Below are 24,261 nucleotides of genomic sequence, written 5' to 3' on the forward strand. Positions count from 1 at the left end.
TTAGACCCTGAGGGAACATATTGAGCAGCTGGAGGACAAGTGCAGACAGGAAGTGGACCAGGGGAAGGCGGCCCTCAGACAGGAAGTGGCGCGCGAGCGGGCGGAGCAGCTGTCCAGCCGAGAGGAGCTGAGGAGGGAACTGGCCCAGGTGCACATGGAGAAGTTCAGCGCCATGGCAACCGAGCTCAGCCACGCACACCAGGTGAGAGGCAGACTGAACGTGCTCAGTTCTGAAAGGGAGTGAAAAAACCTAGCTACAGTAACCAGGGAAGTGACCATTTCCTGAATAGCCTTCTCTTCTCCTCAGACTGAGCTAGCGACCCAGAGGGAAGCCCTGGAGACCGCACACCGCCTGGCCCTGGAAGCCCTCAGGAACCAGGTACCTCTCCATGCCTCCAGCCGTCATTTGACCATGCATCATCTGTTTTATAACATTTTTATTTAAAAGAAATGATGTTTCATTCTCAGTGCTTTGCCCACTCTGATTGGTGTGTGTTGTGCTCACAGGTGTTGGAGTTGGAGCAGCAGCATAGCGCTGCTTTACAGGACCTGGCTCAGACTTTCAACACTGAGAAGCAGAAACTTGACACCCAGCACCAGCTCAAGCTGCAGGTGTGTGTGTGTGTGTGTGTGTGTCGGGGCTGGGGGCTACGTGTCTTTTTAGTCTTGCGCTGTCTTCAGCCCTGTGTTTGGAAGTTCTGGGGATTTGTCAACCCCATGTGTGTGTTTTGCATGCAGGAGGTGAGGAGTGTGTCCACACGTGAACTGGAGGCGTGCCGCAAGGAAATCGAGGAGGAATCGTCACGGCAACGCCTGCACTTCCTTGAAGAGGCGGAACTCTCCAGAGTCCAATCTGAGAGGTGCCTGCAAGACCGGATCAGCCAACTAAAAGTGAGTGAGAAGAGGGGAGGGTGGAGAGGAGGAGCTGGTGGGGTGAGTCAGGGAGGGTGGAGAGGAGGAGCTGGTGGGGTGAGTCAGGGAGGGTGGAGAGGAGGAGCTGGTGGGGTGAGTCAGGGAGGGTGCAGGGGGGAGCTGGTGGGGTGAGTCAGGGAGGGTGCAGGGGAGGAGCTGGTGGGGTGAGTCAGGGAGGGTGGAGAGGAGGAGCTGGTGGGGTGAGTCAGGGAGGGTGGAGAGGAGGAGCTGGTGGGGTGAGTCAGGGAGGGGGGGGTGAGTAAAATGGGTTTGAGGAAGGTAGGAAGTTAAGGCAGGTAGAGTTGTGCAAAGTTGGATGGTGAAGCTGGGAAAGACGACCCCCCCCAAAAAAACGGGCAGCTCTTCATCACTCGTGTTCGTTGGTGGACGGACGGACAGTTTCCGGATAATTATTTGAAGGAAAAGCAGTTTTCTAGATCATCTGTGTGTTATTAAACTTGTGTCTCTGATGAGCCCCCCTTCTTTCACACGTCCTTATGTCATGACTCCGGATTATTGTGTGGTTGCGTGTGTGTCCATCTAACAGCGAGGGCTCTTCCCCTCTAAGCCCCCAACAGTTTGCTCCCTTCCCTGGCGGTAGTTCATGCTTGGCCACTGTCCCAAATGGAGTTTTGCACAAGCCCGCTGCCTGCGTAATCCCTTCATCATATAGGAGTGTGTCTCTGTGTGTGTGATTCACATTTGTGCGTCCACCGTCTGTGCGTGTGTATTAGAGCCACGTGAACGGTGGCTAAATGGGATGGATTTGAGCTTTTTTTATCCTCTGATGCAGAAGGTTTTATTTTGTACTCTTTTGAAATCTTTATCAGTTGAGCTTATGCGGTGAACAAGCTAGCAGTCACCCATTCCTGTCAGTTAGTTCCTCCCAGGCTGGGGGTTTGTTGTCAGGACAGAGAGGTGGCGCGAAAGAGAGGGATTTGACCGAGACATTTTTCGGGACCTCATGCACATCTGTGTGTCAACTTTCTCTGAAGGCGGAGTTTGAGGAGCAGAAGGAGGCGGAGCTAGATGAGCAGAGGCGGGGTTTCAGTTCTGAGTACGAGCAGAAGGAGTGCAGCTACACAGAGAAAATGAGCCAGCTCTCTGCCCAGCTACAGCAGCTTGACACTGTGGTGTCCCAGGTACTACACACACACACACACACACGCGCGCGCGCGCCTTCTTTCACACATGCATACACACAAGCACCTAAACATACAGTTGCCATGTCTGTGGTGTCGTGGGTGTCATTCACTCACACACAACACAGACTGTCTACTACCCATATACACACACACACACACACACATACACACACACACAATGGATGTGTAGTAAAAATCTTGCATGGGGCTCTTTGGGCAAGTTCAGACAGGCCTTGGTGTAGAGGATGGGGGGGGGGGGTTAAGAATTGCTAGTCTGGAAGCGGAGTCTAGTTTGGTTGATCACTTGGGGGAGAACGACAGAAAAGGCAGATCAAAGAGGGATAATCCCTCTTCTTCCTGACTTTTGACCTGGTGTCAGACGAGCAGAGGTAGCCCTACATCCATTATAAGGTCGGACTTTTCTCTTTTGCAACTGCAACACAGATCTCCTAAAGAGATTATCGTACCCATTAATCGCTATGCTAATCCTTTGCGCGTGTGTGTGCGCGTGACGGACAAATACACTTCTGCCGGGGACATTTAATCTCCAATCTAACATAATGGCATTTAATTGACAAACATTCACCCCCTCATTTTATCCATCCATTTACCTGTCCTCTGGCTTCTCTCCTTCCCCTTCCTCTCCTTCCCTCCCTCTACTCCCCCCCCCCCCCCCCCCCCCAGCTGCGTTCGGAGGTGGGCTGCCTGCAGGGGGAGCTGGAGGGGAAACGTGGGGAGATGGAGACCCTGGACACCCTCCTCCAGCGGCGAGACCGGGAGGCCCAGGAGGGAGGGAACCTGCTGGACATGCTCACAGAAGACCTGAAGAACACCAAGCAGGAGAGGTGAGGAGCCGGGGACGGGCACTGGGCTACGACTCTGAGGAGCATCCATCTAAGCAAAAAAGAAAAGCTAAGAAAAATAGAGTTAAAAGGACTCAAATATAACTATTCACATATCCAATATGAATATATCGGAAGAACTGTACAATCGGTAGTGCAAATGTAGTTCCCATTAAGAATGTTATGGCCGAAGGGCGAGTTCCAAGTGTGGTGAGTTGAGTAGCCTGATAGTCCTGGAGGTGTCAGCTGTCAGTGTGTCTGATGGTGCGAGCCCTGAGGATCCTTCATCCTCTTCGCACTTTCGAAATGCTCTGTGTGTATGTTGCTTTGGATGAAATGAAAAAGAGGCTAAACGAAACGTCCCCCCCCACCCCTCCAGGCATGACCTGCTCCTGGCCAATGAGAAGCTGAGGAACGTCCTGCTGGAGGTGGTCCGCAGCACCATGGCAACAGAGGAGCTGATCGGACGGCGGGTCGGCGCCTGTGTCGGGGTCGGCGATCCCCTTCAGGGGGTGGAGTCAGGGCACCAGACAACCAATCAGAGGGCCTCTGGGGGCAGCCGAGACGTACAGCAGATGGGTATGTTTGGAAAAATAATTACTTAAAAAAATATTTGTTGGATTTGGGCTGTCTTTGCTGTTGTATGGTTGACCCCCTTTGGAGGCAGGATGGAGGCTGATTGGATAGCTGCATTGGTTTGGCGGCTGATTGGATAGCTGCTTTGGTTTGTCCCCAGGAAGTGTATCTGTATCGGAGGTCTCAGTGGATGACCTGGAGCTGTCCCAGCGTGTGTGTGAGAGCCTGCTGCTAGCGGACACACACCTCCGGCCCGAGGGAGAGGAGGCGGTGCTGGGGGCCTGCGGTCGACTCCGACACACCGTAGACACGCTGCTGGAGCTGCTCAACCAGGCCAACACACAGGTGACGCACAAACACCTTTCCATGTCTTCTTTTAGCGGACGCTCCATCCAGGAAGTGCATATTCTAGGTGCAGTAGATGACCATGGACCAGCAGTGCAGTGTTCTAACAGTATTACCTCGGATCATGCCAAGGAACGGTCTCTGTTACCAGACGTGGGACAACAACAACATCCCTTCTCAAATACATGATCATGTACATCACACACCCACAGGACACAGTGTGTCTGGGGCTTTGACAGATGCTCTGCTTCCTCTCTGCTCCCGTGCAGCTCCTGCAGACCCACGGCGTCCACCTCTCTCTGAAGGAGAGGTTCTCCCAGGGCCGAGAAGACTCCGCCCAGCTCCTCCAGCAGCACACGCACCTATTGGATCAGCTCAACCAGGAGGCGGGACAGAAGAGCCAATTACAGCTGGATCTCCACAAAGCTGAGGGTAAGAGCCGTCACAGGGGTCCCAACTTTTCATTGGTTGAACCTCGTGCCACTCACACACAGATGGAGCAGATAAGACGATTCTTCTTCTGCAGTGTTGATAATGAAACAGTGTCCTCTACTGTGTGTGTCAAATAAGATGTTTCCACGTTCTCCCCCCCTCCCCCCCCCCCTCCGTCTGCCTGTCCGGGCGGCGTGTCCAGGCCTGCTGGAGGGCTACGTGGCGGAGAAGGCCGTGTTGGAGGAGGCTCTGCAGCAGAAGGAGGCCCAGGAGGAGCGGCTGGCCGAGGAGCTGGAGGGCCTCCGGGTGCAGCTCCACCAGACGGAGGGCCTCAGCGTGGAGCTGGAGAGCCTCCGGGTGCAGCTCCACCGGGCGGAGGGCCTCGGCGTGGAGCTGGAGAGCCTCCGGGTGCAGCTCCAGGAGCTTGAAGAGGAGAACGCCCTGCTGCTGCGCCAGAGGGACCATCTGAGCGCCGGCCTGGGGGAGAGGGAGAGAGGTGAGGGGGGGGATGGAGAGGATGGGTGGGGTGGAGAGGGAGGAGGAGGGGTGTGGATGCATCTCAAGCTGTGCACCTTGGGGGGTCCGAATCTGTCTGGACCCCATCCTGTGTGTGCGTGTGTGTGTGATACTATGTGTCCTCGGGCCTGCTGATCTAAATGTGTCGTGTAATGCCTGTGCTCAGGTGTGTGCTCTTTCCCTAGGCTGCTGTCGACAGATAGAGGGTGGCACAGGTTTGTGGGTCACGCGTGTGTGTGTGTGTGCGCGCAAGGGCGTTGCTTTTGCAGTGCAGTTTTGAGGCCGTCTGGTCCTGACCCTCCCAGCATCGAGGCTGTGGCATGTGGGAGAGTGTGCAACTGCAGTGCTGCTGCTATGCCTGGGTTTGCTGTGTGACCACCAGCGAACGCTGTTCCAGGTGGTGTGTGTGTGTGTGTGTGCACATTGGATACTCCATAAGGATGTGCTAAAAGTGGTATTCAACATACAGTATCTCATTCTACAGTGGCTTGTGTGTGGATTAGATACTCCAGAAGGATCTGCTAAAAGTGTTACTTTTGCGGACGGTCTCTCATTCTCCTGTGGTGTGGGTGTGACTACATGACCTCTCTATGACATGTGTTTAAAGCTTTAAACCCCCCCCCCCGTTGGCAGGTCTCCTGGCGGAGGCCCAGCGGCTGGCCCAGGAGAGGCTGGACGTGCAGCGGCAGGCTGAGAAGGACCACGGCTGCCTGTCCCTCCGCCTCCGGGCCCTGGAGGCCGAGCTGGAGGAACAGGAGACCAAGGGCCTGGAGACGGAGCTGCACCACAGGGCCCAGAGCGAGGACCTCAACCAGCGCGTCCAGGCCCTGGAGAAGCAGCTCAAGCACAACCGGCAGTTTATCGATGTGAGTGTCCGCCCCATCATCCACGCACACTTCCACATACACGCAAGTGCAACACAGCCATGCATGTGTGCACACAAGCACGATCAAAACCAGCACTTCTCATATTTCCCTGTCGTGTGTGTGTGTGTGTGTGTGTGTGTGTTCAGGAGCAAGCGGTGGAGCGTGAGCACGAGAGAGACGAGTTCCAGCAGGAGATCGGCCGTCTGGAGTCCCAGCTCAGACACACGGCCAGAGGACACTCTGCTGGGGACGACAAGGGCCAGAGGGTGAGCCTCGCCAGGCTGGACTTACACACCAGCTCCTCATGGGGCTGCGTGTAGACGCTCCACACCCTAGCTGGAAACACACACACATAATACAGGGAACTGACGAATGATACCTTCCTAACGTGAGATAGTTGTTTTTTTTGTGTGTGAAAAGAATAGTTTTGTGTATCTGCATTGGAAAGGTGCTACTGCTCGCATGTTTTTTGTGTTTTCCTCGTGTGCATTCGGCCCTGAAACGTTTGTTTTGTTGACGACTTGTGTTGATGCTGTGGAAGAATAGGCGACGGCTTTTACAGAGAGTCCGTGCACAACTGGAGCACGGGCACAGTGCTTTTATGGACTTGCTGACGTTTTGCTGTGTGTTTGTCGTTTGTTCTTGCTCTGAACGGAATGCTGTAGATTGAGGACTTGGTTCTGCAGGTATGGAATATTACTGTAGTCCAGTTACTACCTTTCCCATAGCCCCCCCCCCCCCCCTCCGCATGTGTGTGCGTTTAACATTATCATCGTGCAACTGATAACACTTCTAAACTCATCTGGAGAACTTTGTGCCGATTAGAACATCTGTTGTAATCGACAGAAAGTTCTCTAACCTCCTTTCTACCTCTTTTTCTACCCTTTATCCATTCTTACCACTGATTCCTACCCTGGTCTTTTTACCCTGAACTTTGAGCTTGTGTTATGTTGCTTGGCTTTAGTAGTTGTAGTTGGCTGCAGATCCGGAATGGCTTCATTACCTAGTCACATACCTCAATACAAGAACTCTCCCAAAGCAACTGGTGTCTTCGGATCCAAGATGGCCTCCCTGTGTGTCTGCTCAGGTGGAGAGTCTCCAGGCTCTCGTGAGGGACAAAACGGAAGACCACGCCTCTCTGCTGGCGGTCAATCAGCAAGCCCAGCGCGACGTCGTTGAGCGCAACGAGGAGATTGACAAGCTGGCTGGGCGAATCAGAGAGCTGGAGCAGGCGTTGCTAAGCAGCGCGGAGAGCAACCGAGCTCTCAGCCAGCTGGAGCAAGAGCTGCACCGAGCCAAGCAGAGAGAGCTGGAGCTTACACAGGTACACACACACTGATATCCTCAGAGATTCAGAGCCTTCCCAGGCCTCCAGCAACAGGGACAACAGCCCAGCAAGGCTCCCCGGAAGAGTTTTTCCTTGGTTAATTAAGCGCACGTGAGTGCTGCTGTTCACTGTTTTCTCTCTCACATCTCCCGAATAGTTTTTCGTCTCAGGGGCCTCTGTGGTTGTGCACAAGACACACACGAACGTTTTGATTAACTGGCCGCTTACCAGGAGAAGCCCTCACCCCTAACTGTGCGTCTCTGTGTGTGTCTCAGGACAAACAGGCTCTGGAGCAACAGCAGCTGTCCAACAGGCTCCAGATCTCGGCCCTGCAGTCCAAACTGGACGAGACCAGACACCGTTACCATGACAACCAGCCAGACCCCACCCAGCAGCTGCGAGACATGCTGGACACGACCCAGCAGGACCTCCAGGACCGAGAACGGCAGGTGTGTGTTTGTTTGAAAAGCTTTTCTGGTTCAGGTCATTGGCCCGACAACCTGTGACCTGACACGTGTGGTTTTGAAGCTGGTTAATGGGATATTGTCAGGAATTTTGTGCCCCCGTCTGGTCAGAGTGTGTAAGTGCACTCCGTCACTAAAACGGACTATATATCCGTTTTCCTGAACTCCATGAGTGGTGTTTTGTGATTCGCTCCAGGTGGAGAACCTGATTGGCCAAGTGGAGCAGGTCCAGAGAGACTTGACCATCAAAGAGGCAGAGTTAAAACACCTTACGCTACAGCTGGAGGTGTTAACCAATCAGAATGCAGATCATGTCAGCCAGCTACAGGATCAGATTGCTGCTCTGAAGGTTTGTGTGTGTGTGTGTGTGTGTGTGTGTGTCCAAACCCACATGTATTGCTGTGTTGAAATGGACACACTTCAAATCCTAAAAAAACCTCCCAGTGACATTAACGGGTCCTTCTGTTTCTAGGAGAACATGTCCAGTCTCGCTCTTCGCCAGGAAGAGAGGGAGGAGGAGAGGGAGAGGGGGGAGGAGGAGGGGGAGGAAGAGAGCCTCCCCTCTGCTCTCCTGCAGGAGAAGAACCAGGAGATTGACCACCTCAATCAGGAGCTCCAGCGCCTGGAGCAGGAGGTGGAGAACTCCAGGACCCACACGGTCAGTAGTACTGACTCAGTACACACACATCCAGGACCCACACGGTCAGTAGTACTGACTCAGTACACACACATCCAGGACCCACACGGTCAGTAGTACTGACTCAACACACACATCCATTTAGGGGCCAAATTGAGCTCATCTTGCCATCCACAGTAATGCATTTAGCGAGCCAAAGCTGGACCCATGTTGGTGTCCATGAGCAAATTCACTCATGGGTAATGTCATAGTTTGATCTCTCATCCTTCACATATTGATCCTAGCACACACACACACACATATACACACTATTGTACTTTTGTGGCTAGTGTTATTGCAGTTGGAGCAATAACCAATATTGTGACTCTTTCCTTGCCCCCTTCTGTCCAGACCACAGAGGCTGATCTGGAGGACCTGCACTCTCAGGTGGAGCACCTGCACTGTGACCTCATCAGGCTGCGCCAGGACAAGCAGGAAGAGGAGGAGCGACTCCATGAGGTCATCAGCACGCTGCAGGCCGAGCTCAACGCGTCAGGCCCCACCCTGCACGAGGTCAGCGACTCCCAGGACGGGGACAGCGTGAACCCCTCGCCCTCGCCGTCCCCCAGCCCCGAGCCCCCTCACCCCCCGCTCCGAGGGGCGCCGAGGAGAGGGGAAGGCCACAGCCTGAAGCAGGAGCTGCGGCTCCTCCACGCCTCCTCCTCTCGCTCCCTCCGCTCGCGCACCGAGGCCCTCCAGGGCCAGGTGGAGGCGCTGGCGGGGGAGAAGGAGGCGATGGAGAGGCTGCTGCACACCCAGGAGGAGGAGTACCGGGGGCACGGGGCGGAGATGGGGAAGAGGCTGAGGGAGGAGAGGGAGAGGGCGGAGGAGGTTGCCCGCCTGCTGTCTCTGAAGGAGGCCGAGCTGGAAGAGGAGAAGTCCAGGAGAAGGGAGGGGGAGGAGGAGGTGGTGAGTGTCCTCCAGAGGGAGAGAGCTCAGCTCAACTCCCTGGTCCTGGAACTTCAGAGGGCAGAGGAGGAGAAGGAGAAGGAGGTGGCGAGTCTGAAAGAGAGGGATGGGGAGAGGGAGAGAGAAGCCGAGTCGCTCAGGGAGAGCGCACGCACTCTCGAGAGACAGGTCCAGGAGGCGAGGGCAGAGGTCGTCGCCACGGAGAAGCTCGTCGCCGAGGGGAGGGCGGAGGTGGTCGCCATGGAGACGGGCAAGGCCGAGCTCCTCGCGGAGCGAGAGACTCTGAGGAGGAGGGAAGGGCAGCTGCGGGAGGAAAGGGAACGCTTCAGACAGGATGTGACCTCGCTTCAAGCCCGCGTCCAGGAACTGAGTCTCCAGTTGGAGGAGAGAGGAGCCAATCAGGAGGAGTCTCAGAAGGAAGTGCTGGTGAGTGGAAAGAATGGCCTAAAACCCTGTAGAGGAATGCTGTTCAGCCCAGTAAGCTAGCATTACTCTGCCTTAGAGAGAGGCGGTGAGATCATCACCCTACCACAGCTGGATATAGTTAGAACACAGAGGGGTGGGAGGAGCCCGACTTATGAGGGTATGAGAGAAAAAGAGGGCAGTAAAGGGAAGAAAGGGGGAGGGATGCTGAGAATATCTCGGCCGTTGCCCACAAACGACATCATTTTGCTCACAGAGGAAGTGACATTGCAAAGAGGAAGCAAGGAGGAGGTTTCTCATTTGAGCTGAATTGCGAAAAACATAAACAAACAAGTTGGTTTTAAATGTCCTTCACTGTGCCACGTAGAGCAGAGTGCTGGTGAGCTGAGGTAAGGAATAGTTGTGGTTGGAGAGGGGTTACAGCACGGAGTTCTGTTTTGCCTGCTTTACATTCTTCTCAACTCATTTATGAAGTCAGAAAACAACAATTCGAAATGACAGCTGCCGTCTGCAACACAGATGGCTCTCATTAGAAACGTCAAAACGTGTATTCATGATAGAATAGTTAGTTGTTGTATCTATGTTTTTGAATCTGTCATTTGTGATGCTGATCCTCGTGGTGTCTGTTCCAGACTCACGCTGAGGCCACCCTCGCCAAGGCAGACACTGCGCTCCGACAGAGGGAGGCGGAGCTTGCCCGGCTGGGGGCGGAGCATCAGGCCCTGAGGGCGGAGTTAGCCGCCGTGAAGGAGGGGCTAAGCTGCAGTACTGAGAGAGCCGAGAAACTGAAGGAGGAAGGCCAGGTACGTCCTATCCTTCTGTCTCCTTACATAGAAACACCTTCTTACGCGTCACTATCCTGTGCCGACGCCGTAAGACAAGCTCCGTCAAAGGTTGATTAGCTTCCGCTTTGCCCGTCACTCAGACCAAAGACCGCGCCCTCGCCGACCTCGAGACCTACAACCAGCGTCTGAAGGTGGAGCTGCGGGGCCTCCAGGAGGACCTGGCGGTGCAGGAGGAGGAGCTGGCCTATCAGCAGAGAGAGCTGCTCCAGCTCAGGCAGCAGGCCACGCCCCCTCACGGCCAGTCATACTCACAGAAAGGTAAACGTGTGCCGTCACACGCAAACTGGGACATTGGGACAAGTTATGAACAGACTTGCTTTACTGATATAGATGGATTTTGATGACAAGTGTTTTTTGTTGTTGTTTTGTCTCCTCCAGATCTTTCTCGTCCTGGGTTTGAGGAGGTCGTGTGTGGGTCACGGGACGAAGCTTCGCTGAGCTCCCCGGAGGTTCTCCGAAGACTGGAGTGCTCCGAGGACAAGATTAGAGGGGGGTTTCACACCTCGCTTCTCCAGGGTTCCCATCTCTCTGAGCTAAGTGCCCTGAACTGCACGGGGCTGGAGCCCCACCCGAACAAGGCCTCCACCAGGGGCAGGCCAGACCCATCTCGGTCCAGGACCATCACCCCGGAACCGACCACGCGCAGTACCCACTCTCCAGGCTCGGTCTCGGCCTCCGATAACTTCTCCATGCTGGACTCGCTAGATGCTGATAAAGTAACTTTACCCGTTTCAACCTCCCTTGTTGCTGTCAGTTGACTCTTTCAACCTTTGGGGACGGTTCAATATGTGGCCCTGTCTCTCCCTCAGGTGAACGAGTTGGAGAACCTGGACCTGACGGCTCCTTCCTCTCCTCTGGGCTCCACCTCCTCCCTGTCCGCCCCCGAGTGGGCCAGCGACGGATATGGCAGCAGTACGTGTGTCCGTGCGGGCGGCTGAGGTTTTGGAATGCAACGTTTCCTGACGTGTTAAGTAAACCCCCTCCCCCCCCCCGCTTCTCCAAACAGACGTGAGCTCCGAGCTGGGGCTGAGACTGAGGGTGGAGCTGGAGCAGACGGAGCGACTGGACGCCCAGTTCATCGAGTACCTGCGCTGTCGGGGCATGAACCCCGCCGCCAACACGGACAGCGCTGCGGGCAGCATGAGCTACAGCGACGAGCTGCTGTCTCCTGAGCTGCAGGTAGGCGCACTCTGACGCACACGGGCTAGAGACAGAGACAGGCAGCCACGCACAGTGGTATTCTGAGCAGCCGACGTGAACCATGCTCCCCTCCAGGGCCTGCTGAAGAGGGTGTACCAGGAGAGCTGCAGGGTCCTTGCTCTGTCGCAGCGCCCGGCCGCTTCCTCGTCCCAGCCCCGCCTCTCGGACACCAAAACCCTACTGGACCAGACCTTCTGTCCTTCAGAGGGTAAAGGCCTCCCATTGGACCAGGCCTCGGTCCCTCCCCTGGGCTGGCAACAGGAAAAGAGGGCACTTCAGGAAACGGTGATTGCGCTCAGGGAACTTCTCTGCCGCATGGCACAGAGGGAGCCACAGGTCAGTCCTGTTCTGCTGTCTACTGCGTTTAACAGTAGCCATATCGTGGCACCAACATTGTACTGCTAGCTAGGCGGTTCAGTCTCTGTGTTAATGTCGGATGAACTAAAAACGGAGGCATCCCACAAAGGCACTCAAACACTGTGCGTGTGTTCCAGCCTGACGGCAGAGGAGACGGGGCGTGGCCTGGCGGACAGGTTGAGACCCAGCTGAGGGAGGAGCTAGAGCACAGCCGGGAACAGCTGAACTCCGCCCACAACACACTGCAGGAGCTACACAACCAGATTCATCAGCTCAGGTCCTCTCTCTCTCTCTCCACCCCAAACACCCATGAGCATGCCAGCGACGGTCTGTCTGGAGTGTGTGTACCTCCGTGTGTAGAGTAACTCTGTGTGTAGTCGTGTGTGTGATGATGTGTGTGTGTGTGCTCCCCAGGCTGGCTGTGGGGGAGTGCGAGGAGGCTCTGAGGAAGGAACAGAGCCGGGTCCAAGATGTCCAGCTGGAACTGGAGCAGGAGAGAGCACACACACTCCGCCGGGGGACGGAGGAAGAGGAGAGACAACAGGTATATACACACACACTTTGTTACTCTCTTACACACATACACGCATGCACACACACACATACACTACATCGATGTGTTTGTGTAAGACGGGCCATGACCGATGCAGTCTGTCCCCCCAGGCACTGTGTGTTTCTCTGGAGCAGCAAGGGTCAGAGGTCATGTCCCTCAGTAGTCAACTGGAGCAGGAGAAGGTGACCGTCAGCAACCTCAGACGAGAGCTTCAGATCGAGCACTCCCGAGGCCTCCTACTCCAATCGCAGCTCGACAAACGGTTAGCCGACGCCCACAAGGACCTGGAGGAGGAGCGGCAGCGTTCCACCCGTCAACTGGAGGCCCAATCACAGGACAGGGCCCGACAGGAGAATCTGGTCCGAGAGATGGAGTCGAGCTTAGTCGACACCCGTTCTCAGATTGCCGACGCCCACAGGAAGCTGGACGAGGAGCGGGAGCGTTGCTGCCGGCAACTCGAAGAGATCGCTCGCCGGCAGGAAGCCGACGCCACCCGAGACAGGAAGTTCATCTCTGACATGCGCTCCCAGCTGGAGCAGGAGAGGCGGCAAGGGGAGGAGCTCGCCGCAATGACGGACAGGCTGAGGGCGGAGCTGCTGCAGTGCCGCAGGAAGGGCGAGGAGGAGGACCGGAGGAGGAGGGAGGAGTCTCTGAGAGAACAGGAGGCCACGGCCCGCCTCCGCGTCGCCACAGCCGCCCTGAAGGAGCAGAAGCAGGAGGCGGGCGGCGCCCTAGAGGCGGAGCGCGAGCGCGCCGCCTGCCAAGGGGCGGAGCTCCGAGAGCTGAAGGAGAGGCTGCAGCAGCTGAGGGAGAAGGAGCGAGAGAGGGAGGAGCAGAGGGAGAGGGAGAGGCGGAAGGAGAGGCAGGAGCAGGCGGAGAGAGAGCGGCGACACCAGAGGACCAGCGACAAACTGGTGAGACGTCTATTCTGCCAGAACACGCATTCAAACCGGCCTCTACCCCCTTCATTGATAGCTAAGATGATCTCTAAAAGCTTGTGTTGTTAAAGGGCTTGCCGATTTCCCCTCCAGTGTTGATATAGTTGAGGTAAAAGGGCGTCCAGAATACCTCCGATACCTTAAAATAGCTCCGTAAACTGCCTGTTTGGCGCGTGACGCGGTCCACTGTCTCTCCCCCCCCCCCGTGTCCAGAGTGAGTTGGCACTGCTGAGGCAGCAGGACCAGCAGCGCATGCGGGAGCTGCAGCAGACTCTGGCTGAGCTGGAGAGGGAGGAGAGAGAGATGGCCTCCCAGAGACTGGCCGCCGGCTCCCTCGCCACCCTCCCCGCAGGAGCCCCGCGACCACACGGCGGTGCCCTGGCTGGCCCCGCCCTGGCTGGCCCTGCCCTGGCTGGCCCCGCCCAGGCTGGCACCCCTCTGCTCAACCACCAGGTACACACGGGCGTTAGGAAGTCTGGGGTAGATAGGATTTGGTTGAATGTTTGGCATCGCTAGGATGACAGTTGTGGGGAATGCGGTTTTAAGGAGGTTCTTGGTTTTTTGGTCGGACTGGAGGGGGATAATGCAACAATCTCTCTTCTTTTTCTCGCTCCTTCTCTCCCTCCAGTCGTCGTTGTCGTCTTCCTCGGCGTTGGTGGAGAAGCTGCTGAAGGAGAACTCGGAGCTGTCGGGTCGCGTGGCGGAGCTGAGCGGGGAGAGAGCGGCTCTCAAACAGACCCTGGGGGGCCTGGAGCGACAGCTCCGCCGCTCAGAGAGCGAGCTCGCCAAGGTCACTGCGGAAACCCGGAACAGACCCGCCGTGGCTGCTGATATCAACAACAGCAAAGTAATGCGTCCACACACACGCACAGCACTTGGTTACCATGGTTTTAATGTTCTCTCTGTTCTTCTGCTACTCTAACTACTGTTGAGGTTGTCTCTTCATGATAGGCCCTGTGTTTCCCTCCTGCGCGCAGGTGCAGCGCCTGTACGAACGCTACCTGAGGGCAGAGAGTTTCCGGAAGTCTCTGGTGTACCAGAAGCGCTACCTGCTGCTGCTGCTGGGGGGCTTCCAGGACTGTGAACAGGCCACGCTGTGTCTGATCGCCCGCATGGGGGCGCACCCCTCACCCCCGCTATCTGGCCAACGCAGACCCCTCACACGCTTCAGAGCTGCTGTACGAGCAGTTGTCGCCATTTCAAGGTGTGTGTGTGCGTGCGTGCGTACCAGCAGTTGTTGTGAATTCAGTTAGGTAACCCCAGCATATCTCTCTCTTTCAGACTGAGGTTCTTGACCAGGAAGTGGCAGAAAGCTATCAGGAGGAGCGTAACCACATCTAGCACTGTCAACGGACACGCACAAGGTCAGCTTTTGCCTTTTTGGCTCAAAGAGAAAATGGCCCCGCTAAGTGTTTCATTAAAAAGCCTTTGGCTCAATATAACTGGCTGTGTGTCTTTCTGACAGGATCCAGGACAGAGGTTTTGAGACAGCAACATCCTGGAGCCATACACAACTCTTCCCCGCCCACGAGAGATGGTAGCCCCACCCATATGGGTGTGGTCTCAACTCTAGTTCCACCAATGAAATCGCCCTTCCGTCTACACAACAGGTACAGCATGCTTGCGTTTATCCATCTCCATTTGGAAACATCATGGAAGAATTGAATTCCATTTAGGACAGCTGTCTTGTAATTCTTGATGTACTACTTATTTGTGTAAATATGTGATCTCTTGAACAGGTCTCTTCTGGGAATAACTTGTGTAAATTAAGGTAAAACTATAAAAGAAGAAAAAGATTGCGACCGTTTAATTGTGTTCGTACTTTGCTCCTAAGGGGATACTCCAACTCCACCGTGGTCTCCGAGCGCTCTGTAGGGACATCCCAGGATGCCGAGCGGTCACTGACTGAGTATATCAACCACCTAGAGAAGGTCCAGCAACGGCTGGGGGGAGGACACCCAGGTGAGGGAGGGAGGGAAGCCGAAGGGGGTTGGGGGTGAGTCATCCGGGGTGTGTGATTGAGGCTACACCATCTGCAAGAATGCACCATTGGTGGAGGAGTATGAAGAATCTATGTCACATATCACTGGATAAAGGATGAGGAGGGTTATTGAATTAGTTGGGGCCAAACACAGTCACTACCCACAATCCCCAGGGTGAAGAGGGCACTGATGGAGACAATGCCTGTGTAATCAGGACACTCTTCAGTGATCATGAAGTGACAGAAATGAATGCAGCCCTACTGAATTATAATCAATGACTACTCAAGTTATTCGGGCCTGTAGCCTTAGACTGATCGTGACTGATTACACAAGACTGTGTTGGTTCGTTTGGAGGGAGGCTCATGGGCCAAATCATGATGATTTGAAAGCCAACCTTAGAGATGGGCACCCTTCAAACATGAGTGGAGAATTGCTATTGCATATTCATGGGTAACTGTATTCATTCACAATATCTCCCAACCCAGTTAGCAAGGATTATTTATCCTTGCCTCCCAGTGGGGACAGGAGGAGGCATGGTCAGGCCACCTGCTCCCCTGATATGATTGGCTATCGGCAGCGGTGGCTGCAAGAGAATAGGACTTGGCTGTACCTGAGCTGCCTGTCCCCCCTCTACCTGAACGGCCGAGGTGAGTGGGAGTGGAACACACCCACTCACTCTACCTATCCAGCCCAGAGGAACCACAAAGGCTTGTGTTTTCAGTCACTGGGGGAAGCATCCTTTCTGTATTCATCAGTTGACTTTGATGGAAGTGGTTAGGAGATTGTTTAACTCCTGGGGTGTTTGTCCGATACTGTTAGAACTGACTGAGGATGGGGATGTGTGTAGGATGAGCAGGTATGGAAAGGTGTGCTTGTTCTCTGAACTGGTTGTAATATTATTATTGTCTGTCTCCTTTAAGATTCTGCGACTCTCCATTCCAACCCTAAGAAGTCTGACCACTGAACAAATGTCTCAATATCCTGAAAGTGGCCCTGGATCATATCCAACTGTGTTCATCAATAAACAAGAGAATTGTTCATGGTAAATGTTTTGTTTGATTATAATGGTGTTGTTTTTTTAAATAAATTATTTTCTATGTTTTATATGCTGATTTTTCTATGGTCCGCCAAAGCTGCAAAGATGACTCCTAAGGATCCTCACAAGATGAATGTTGTTGTTTTTTAAAGATGGTATTAACTGTTTTTCTACTCATGTTTTATACTGTTTATCAATATGTATGAATGTGTAAAGTATTTGCACTGGAATTCCAACATCAATATTAGTCACGGTGTTCACGCACAATGGTAGTCTTTTTTTAACATTTTATAATACTGGCATTTCTATCAAAAAAAGTCAATAAATATTTTGTCTGATTATCAAAGTGTTGTTATTTACTTGAAGGTAGCATAGGTTGCCATAGGGCCCTAGTCAGAGTCCCCCAAGTTTTGAAGGGAAATAAATGCTTTCTCCAAGCAGTTTTACAAGATGAAACGTTAATGCTGCAACTACATTGTTTAATGATATGCGCTCTTTTATGAGCGCGTTGCATTTATTATAATAACTTTGTCGTCTTTTGTGATAAAAAGGAACGGAAAAAAACCTGTGCTTGTGCTAACCCGGTTCTTCAGGATGCACACGAGTACTTAAACATTCAGTCTCATGACAAATAGCCATTGCAAGTATAATATACAAGTATACAAGTATTTTATTGTCAGTAGTATAGTTTGTGTTCCATGGAAGTGCAAGGCCTGTGATGTGGCTCTCTGTGCCGTTTTGGACAGAAACTGTTTTGAGAAGTGGCACAAATAGGGTTAGGGTTAGAATAGAAGAAAAACTCCAGTGGCTATACCTACTTTTTATTGTAGATAGTTGTTTATTGCTTGTATACATCACAAGAATACTTTTATATGTTCATATTTGCACCTTGTGGTTCAATTTGAAGCTTTTTGAATGCTTGGTTGAGCATGTTTGAGGGTTTTACAATAAAAAAAACATAATTTTTTCTAAACGGACTTTGTGTTTTCTGTGTGTGTTTGGGTCCAGTGTGTTGAAATAGTATGTCAACGTGAAAAACTTACTAACAGATCATATAGGTGAGGTTGCGCTGAAAAAAAAGATACCCAACATTGGTCTGGTAAACATTTCTTTATGTAGTATATCAGGGCAAAATTGAAGGTACCCAAAAACGGCCAAAAAAGCTCCAGACTCCAAAGATACAAATACAATTTGATGTAAATTGATAACATGTATTTGGTTCATCAAAGGACTTGGTTTACATGATCAAACTGTGCGGTTCTGCTAGGTAACTAAAGTGTATACTGAATTGGTAAGACCTGTTGAGAAAAACCTGTTTGCTGCAAGATTTAGTCAGCTATATAATTGCATGGATGTAAATGAGAACGTCAGTTCACATCAGGTTCAATCTGCAATCATATTATGTAAGCCTTAAGGGGGATCAAAAATGGCGTTGAAAGTCCCACTTAAAGAATACAACTATGAAAGGGGATTTAAAATGCATTACAGAAAAAAAGAATATTGACCATTGAGGCTCTCCGTATCTCAATCAGCAGACGTTTATTGAAGGCCACATGAACAGGCGGCCAGGAGGAGACGCTTGTTTGGCTAGCTGATTTAGCGAATGACGCTCTTCTCGAACCTGCGAATTAGACAAGCTAGCTGGACGGCTACACCACGTTAGCTTTCTTGTGTCGTAGATGAAATACCATCACTAGCTTGACTTTTAAACAACAAATAGACCTGGCCCCTTTAGAGGACCGTGTTTCCATTTTATGGTATTTGTCTGGGATGTACGGATGGATAGTTGACGGAATAACATCGCTCTTTGAGCCCGTTGAAGGGCAGAAACCCACGGGGTGGCCTGCTAACGTTACCAGGGAGATACACACGCCAGCGGCAGCAACCGCGAAAGTGCAGCGGCAGGAAAGTCACGCCAGACCGGCTAAGAGGAACTATCAGAGGTAGGATTGAGGCATTGTCTCCCAACTCGGCAAGTTAGCTAGCCTAGCAGCATACCTTCCTGGGTTAGTACTCAAATGAAACGTCAATGCTATATCGAGCTAGTAACTGTCTTATTTAATATTTAATCTAGCTAGCACTAACTATAAATTACCTTATTACGTTAGACCAACAAAATGAAATGAAACATGGGAGAGTTGTTCTTTATGAATCGAAACTAGCTCGATAAGCTAACGTTACGTTGACTTCTAATCTATGGGAATATCGTGTTAATGCACTTATTCCAATGTCCTGTCACGGTGGGAAAATACAGTTTATTCATTTGAGCAGACTTATCCAAATCGACATGCAAAAAGTACATAAATCAGATATCAAAAGTGCGAAAATCTAACAGTAGTTAGCTGGATCCAAGCAACGGTATGTTATAGCCATCTCAGCTAGTACTATATTACATAGTAGGCTAAGCAAGAAAGATCACAGCATCAATCAAGTGCAGCATCATGAACAGTTCAGTTTCCTGTTAGATAATGCCAAAGGAATTGTAATGTCAGCTCTCTGAGTTTGAATCAGAGCCAAGTCTAATGGTAAGTGACTGTAAGTACCTGAAGTTTGTGTGTGTAAGATAATGTTGTTTTGTCCCAGTGTTCATGCCGCAGATAATGTTGCCCAGATCGACCAAGTGGAGATCAAAAGGCAGAAAAGAGGTAGATGATCAGTATTAAGATCCCCGTCAACAGAAAAGTATGCCTTATCACACCTCAAACAGAAGTAAATGCCTTTCCCTTTAATAATATGTGCAGATTCATGAAACCAATCAAGAAATATTTTATCTCCAGATGTAGTTCTCAGCTTTGTGAAGAAAACAGTGGCTGGGGTAGCTAGATTGTTCAGACTGCATCGTCCTCCATCCCCCACTGGAAAGAAGCACAGTCACTATGCAGATATTCAGGTATGTGGGATATGTTTCCACTTTCTTTCTGAAACATTCAACATTCAGGTACTTTTGACTGGTACTGTACATAATTGCTGTTTTGTCTTCTCTAGATTGGCCCTGTCGCCCTGATGGGGATAGATGAACTCAACACCTCATGGACGAGTAGCTCTGATTGGATGATGGGTAAATAAAGAAGGCTTTGATTGAAATACTCATTTATAGTTAAAGTGAATCAGTCTACATCTCTATACCTTCCTCTCTTCTCGATCACCCTCCTCACCCCTCTCGCTCCATTCTCATCTCTCCTTTCTTTCTGCCCCACCACCACCCCTGCAGATAAGCAGCCAGCCAGTGGACTGTGCGAGAGGGAAAAGGGAGGGGTGAACATGTTCCCGAGCTCTACCCCGCCTCTGCTGAGGAAACAGGCCTCGTCCGCAGTCCCCGAGAGAGGGAAGGAGAGGGAGAACCCCCGCCGGCGCTCCGTTCAGCTGCTTCCCTCCTGGTCCTCCCTGGGGGCCGGTACCGGGCCCTCCAACCCCGACCCGGTGGGCCTGGGCTCTGGAGCCCACCGCGGCCACAGAACCTGCCTGGCGGTGGAGCAGGTGAGTCACATTTAACTGGTCTGGAGGAGTCAGATAGAAATGGCTATTTTTATAGCAGTTATTTATAGCATTAACCTTGTGTTATTGTTTTGGTCTTCCTTTCCTGTGCCCAGGCTTTGAAGGAGAGTGACCGGGAACACTACAGACGGTTGGTGGAGATGGTGTCTGAGAAGTACAGCAAGAGTCAACCGTTACCCTTCAATCGCACCAAGCCACAGGGGTGAGTAGAAGCCTGCTACATCCCACGCCATTTTGATGTCAATTCACAGGTGTGGTTAATCTAAATGGTACTGTATGCATTGTTTCCAGGTGTGTGTTATATAACAAAATCAATACAAGAAAAATGACTAATAACTTTTCAGAAACAAAAAGATGTATGCAGAGGTCTGATCTTGTTCTCTTCCCCAGTGGGCCACTTTCACAGGACGCACACAGACCTGCTTTGCTCGGAAGAACTAGTGAGTCTGCAGCCATGAAGCCCGGGCCCCTGAGAGGTAAAGCCCCCTGTGACACCTCCGTTTCTATCCCTCCATCTGCCTTGTCCTTGCCCCTCCCCCCCCCCCCCACTTCTCCTAAACACGACTGATGCTGGTGATGTTTTGTCTCTCCCAATCTTCTTTTCCCCACTCTCTTCCCAGCCCCCTCCAGTGTGATCATGTGGAGGGACGTGTCCACAGCCAAGCAGACTAAAGACAGGTGAGTTTAGTCTGTGTGGGTTTGGGACTCTTGTCTGATGTCGTGCGGTTGTAACCCGTATCTCTGCGTTTTCCACTGTGCCTAGGAGAGGGGAGATGTGGATCAATAAAACGCTGACTGGATCTGTGGACACGCAGACCACCGGCGGGGCTACCGTAAGTCTCACACACACACTAAACTGATCGCAGTGACAGCTTTTCACGTGCCAAACTGTGGCAGTCCATTGAATGTTCCAATTCGACGACGGCCCACAAAGGTGTTCTCAACCTTTCCTTCCCCTCCGACACGAGCAGCAAGCGGAGGTGGACCTGTCTGCTGAGGTCGCTGCTCGGCTCAGTCTGCAGGACAGGGAGACCCCGGCGCTTGCACAGACTGACGCACACGCTACACATCCCACACACACACGCCACAGCGACGAGGACCTCCCTAGACTGACCAAGGTGAGATCAGCATGTGTGTTTGCAGACGACATGTAAACACGGCGTGTGTGGAATAGGAAGTCACATGTCCTCCTTGTCCTATATATATGTGTGTGCCAGGAAATGGCGGTGGAGGTGAGCCGCGCTCTGGCTCAGAGAGATCCTAATCTGGTGTTAAGCTCTGCCTTCAAACTCCGCATCACACAGCGAGACCTGGCGACGCTGCCAGAGACGAGCTGGCTCAACGACGAGGTGCGTGTCACTAGCAGAGGAGGAAACAGGAACACTGTTCCAAGAGCAGTAATGCAGGTCTTTGAGTCATTGGTATGTAAGAACTCTTGTGAACCCCCCCACCTGGCTCTCTCCTGTTGCCTCTCCTCAGGTGATCAACTTCTACCTGTCCCTGGTGGCGGCGCGGAGCTCTGCCCAGGGGTCGGGGGGGCTCCGGGTCTACGCCTTCAGCACCTTCTTCTTCCCCAAGCTGCGGGGTGGGGGGGCGGGGGGAGGGGGGCAGCCGGGAGGGCACTCTGCCGTGAGGCGCTGGACCAAAGCCGTGGACCTCTTCCAGTACGAAGTCCTGCTGGTCCCCCTGCACCTGGGAGTCCACTGGTCTCTGGCGGTGAGAACTAAAACGCTCTACAGCTGCTCTCCACTAGAGGGCGGTAGGCTAGGGTTGTTGTCATTGGCCTGTATGTTAAAACACACAACGAGGTGAACTTCAATGGAATCATGTTAAGGAGTCACTAGTCCGGATAAGAAATGTGAGTATGAAATGTCTCTCTTTCTCCAGGTGGTGGATTTCAAGTCCAGGTCAGTGAGGTCTTATGACTCTATGGGGCAGAGACACGATGACATCTGCAGCATGTTACTGTGAGTCCTCAATGTACTGTTTGAAGTTTCAGTAACCTTTTATACTTCATTTCGTTTTCATTCATTTGGCAAAAATTGTTATCCAAAGTGACGTACAGCACATGGAGAATTTGTGTGTGTGTGTCAGGCTCTACCTGAAGGAGGAGCACAAGGCCAAGAAGGAGCGAGAGATGGACATCTCCAAGTGGTTCATAGGCAGCATGAGGGCCAGTGTAAGTTGGGACCTTTGTGTGGTTTGATGCACCTAACAAACACAAACACCAGGTTGGGGGTTGTACAAAATGTCTACCTCCTGGTGTACAATACTGTGTACGGTGTGCAGCCTGTCATTCTATTTTTGGTGTCCATGCAGGAGATTCCCCAGCAGAAGAATGGTAGTGACTGTGGAGTGTTTGCCTGTAAATATGCTGACTACATCTCCCAGGGACGCCCCCTCACCTTCAGACAGGTACCCACTCACCCCAAACCTGCCAATCACAAGTCTAGCAAGCAGGCGGCCATTTTAAAGTGAAATTCCACCACTTGGATGACCGATTTGTTTTCACACCTATCAAATTAGATTAGGCAAACTGGAAAGTCCTTGTCTGTCTTCCAGAAATAGCTGCATCCTATTAATAGGGTTGTGATCTAAGACTGCGTACATGCACATGGCTATGCATTGGCCCTAACTCATGTCATTCGTGTTAATGTTAACCCATCTAAACACTGATCTTTTTTCTTTTTTTCCCTATCCTTTAGTGTCACATGCCCCTTTTCAGGAAGTTGATGATTTGGGAGATTCTAAACCAGAGGCTGCTGTAGACATCTCTATTATCTCAATACGACAAACACTTTTGGGAGACGACGATATAAACTGTAAGAATGGACAGCCAATGTAGATAAAACAACAAGATGCCAAAAAGGGCAATAGCAATGAACAGGAGCGATGCTTCTGAAGAAAGGGATTGGATGAGAAATGCTGTTGGGGAGTTCCAGCACAGCCAAGTCTACAGCCTGCTTGACTGAGAGAAAGGAGTTGTCTGGGCGTAGAAAAAAAATAGTCTTAATGCTGAAATGTCTATAGAAATGAAGTCATTCCCAGCCTAGAACCATCTTTAATTTAGTTGAGATTGATGGCCTGGACTAGCATTAGCACTGACCAAATGGCTAATTTATGTTCTCATGTAGATCGATTGTATTTTGTTTGTGAATTTGCCCTAACACTGCCTTAAGTGCCTTGAGTAGGTCTATATTAGCTCTCCAAGCATGAGCATTGACATATTCTGCAGTGTTATTGTAGGTCATTATAAAACTTCAGCTTTGTGTGAAACAGGAGTTAAGTATAAGTTATTATTCCATAGGCCCTTTATTTTTGTAAGTTATACGTGGAGTCAGATGAGGAATGCATTTGTTTGGAGTGTTGCAGATTGCTACTCTGTAAAAGAGAATATGGCATATGAAGTGTTTGTGTTTGAATATTTCTTAAACAGCTTGACTGAGTTTGGCAGTTTATCCATGGACTGGAAGAGGGGTGTGTGAGCGTGTGCAGAGCTTTAGCTGTTGTGTGCTTGTATGTAGTGATGCATGACCATCTCTGAAACCCCTGTCACAGGCTGTGGAACTTTTGCAATGTGGAAGTATTTATTTGGGTTTTGCTGGTGCATCTTTAATTCTTACAATCTTTATTAAACAGAATTGCCTTTTTTCACACTATTTACAGTCATTAGAATGAATGAGCCGAATATGTGCATATTCCTGGAGTGTGCTGTACAGATGTTTGTCATCCATTAAACTACAAAGCAATGATAAGAAAAATATTTATGTAATAAAAGGACAGCTAGAAATACATATAGTTCTACTGGTTGTGAAAGCATTTATCCATGGGAAATACTAATTTCCTATGTTTTAAGTATAAAACATGCGGTTATGTGAACCACACCCAGGTTGAAAAAGGTTTTGGGCCAAGCAAGGTGGGTGCAAGTTCTACCCACTTTGTTTTGCCTAATTCCCAGCTCCCTTAAATCAAATGAGTCCCATCATCCAATTTAGTCCAGTGGAATGATTCTGCCCATGCATATATACAGGTCTGGGGAATGGTCTTTAGAAAGAACAAACTCAGATCTTATATTGAAAGAAAAATGTCAGGTAGTATTTCTAGTTCAAGGCCCTGAACACTGTTGCCTCCAACAGGAAAGTCAAGTGACCCTCCAGAATCAGAAAGGGTTTTAATCGGCATGAAAGTTTGCACAAACTGCACAACTGTCTTTCAAATCTGCAGAACTCGTTCAGGTCGTTGGCCAGACGAGTCGTTAGTGGTGTGGGGGGCTGTGGGCTCGTAGTAATCTGCCTGAGCCCTCACCAGACAGAAGCAGTCGTTAGCAGAGAACGGATGTTTTAGTCTCTGAGTACAGTCGTTTAGCCTCTCTCACCGCCTTGCTAAACCTGTTCTTCGACTCCTTGAATCTGACTATTCCCA

General features: G+C 51.5%; 2 protein-coding genes across 2 annotated transcripts in view; both read left to right on the plus strand.

The window, feature by feature from the left end:
* pcnt (pericentrin) overlaps window positions 1-16,674 on the plus strand; it is a 29,661-nt gene extending 12,987 nt beyond the window's left edge. Inside the window, exons 27-60 of the mRNA XM_067243317.1 lie at window positions 5-202; window positions 308-379; window positions 508-612; window positions 739-891; window positions 1,908-2,054; window positions 2,742-2,902; window positions 3,279-3,478; window positions 3,636-3,820; window positions 4,090-4,252; window positions 4,455-4,748; window positions 5,402-5,634; window positions 5,781-5,900; window positions 6,300-6,320; window positions 6,722-6,958; window positions 7,237-7,410; window positions 7,622-7,774; window positions 7,898-8,083; window positions 8,453-9,436; window positions 10,066-10,236; window positions 10,359-10,536; window positions 10,657-10,994; window positions 11,088-11,190; window positions 11,285-11,457; window positions 11,554-11,814; window positions 11,973-12,112; window positions 12,250-12,379; window positions 12,499-13,302; window positions 13,540-13,779; window positions 13,955-14,173; window positions 14,304-14,530; window positions 14,608-14,690; window positions 14,792-14,936; window positions 15,161-15,288; window positions 16,229-16,674. Of these exons, the coding sequence (XP_067099418.1) occupies window positions 5-202; window positions 308-379; window positions 508-612; window positions 739-891; window positions 1,908-2,054; window positions 2,742-2,902; window positions 3,279-3,478; window positions 3,636-3,820; window positions 4,090-4,252; window positions 4,455-4,748; window positions 5,402-5,634; window positions 5,781-5,900; window positions 6,300-6,320; window positions 6,722-6,958; window positions 7,237-7,410; window positions 7,622-7,774; window positions 7,898-8,083; window positions 8,453-9,436; window positions 10,066-10,236; window positions 10,359-10,536; window positions 10,657-10,994; window positions 11,088-11,190; window positions 11,285-11,457; window positions 11,554-11,814; window positions 11,973-12,112; window positions 12,250-12,379; window positions 12,499-13,302; window positions 13,540-13,779; window positions 13,955-14,173; window positions 14,304-14,530; window positions 14,608-14,690; window positions 14,792-14,936; window positions 15,161-15,288; window positions 16,229-16,272 (7,170 nt within the window). The 3' untranslated portion in view covers window positions 16,273-16,674. The remainder of the gene's footprint in view (window positions 1-4; window positions 203-307; window positions 380-507; window positions 613-738; window positions 892-1,907; window positions 2,055-2,741; window positions 2,903-3,278; window positions 3,479-3,635; window positions 3,821-4,089; window positions 4,253-4,454; window positions 4,749-5,401; window positions 5,635-5,780; window positions 5,901-6,299; window positions 6,321-6,721; window positions 6,959-7,236; window positions 7,411-7,621; window positions 7,775-7,897; window positions 8,084-8,452; window positions 9,437-10,065; window positions 10,237-10,358; window positions 10,537-10,656; window positions 10,995-11,087; window positions 11,191-11,284; window positions 11,458-11,553; window positions 11,815-11,972; window positions 12,113-12,249; window positions 12,380-12,498; window positions 13,303-13,539; window positions 13,780-13,954; window positions 14,174-14,303; window positions 14,531-14,607; window positions 14,691-14,791; window positions 14,937-15,160; window positions 15,289-16,228) is intronic.
* A 1,135-nt stretch (window positions 16,675-17,809) lies between these two features.
* senp2 (SUMO specific peptidase 2) lies at window positions 17,810-23,493 on the plus strand. The gene is made up of 16 exons (XM_067243705.1): window positions 17,810-18,287; window positions 18,928-18,989; window positions 19,122-19,234; window positions 19,330-19,402; window positions 19,556-19,821; window positions 19,935-20,041; window positions 20,230-20,315; window positions 20,460-20,517; window positions 20,603-20,672; window positions 20,811-20,957; window positions 21,057-21,188; window positions 21,319-21,555; window positions 21,727-21,806; window positions 21,934-22,018; window positions 22,159-22,254; window positions 22,545-23,493. Exons 1-16 carry the CDS (start codon window positions 18,115-18,117, stop codon window positions 22,605-22,607), a joined length of 1,848 nt encoding a protein of 615 aa, XP_067099806.1. The 5' UTR covers window positions 17,810-18,114; the 3' UTR covers window positions 22,608-23,493.
* Window positions 23,494-24,261: the final 768 nt, after the last annotated feature.

This window comes from Osmerus mordax, chromosome 9 (genome assembly GCF_038355195.1).
Source record: "Osmerus mordax isolate fOsmMor3 chromosome 9, fOsmMor3.pri, whole genome shotgun sequence".
Classification (NCBI taxonomy): domain Eukaryota; kingdom Metazoa; phylum Chordata; class Actinopteri; order Osmeriformes; family Osmeridae; genus Osmerus; species Osmerus mordax.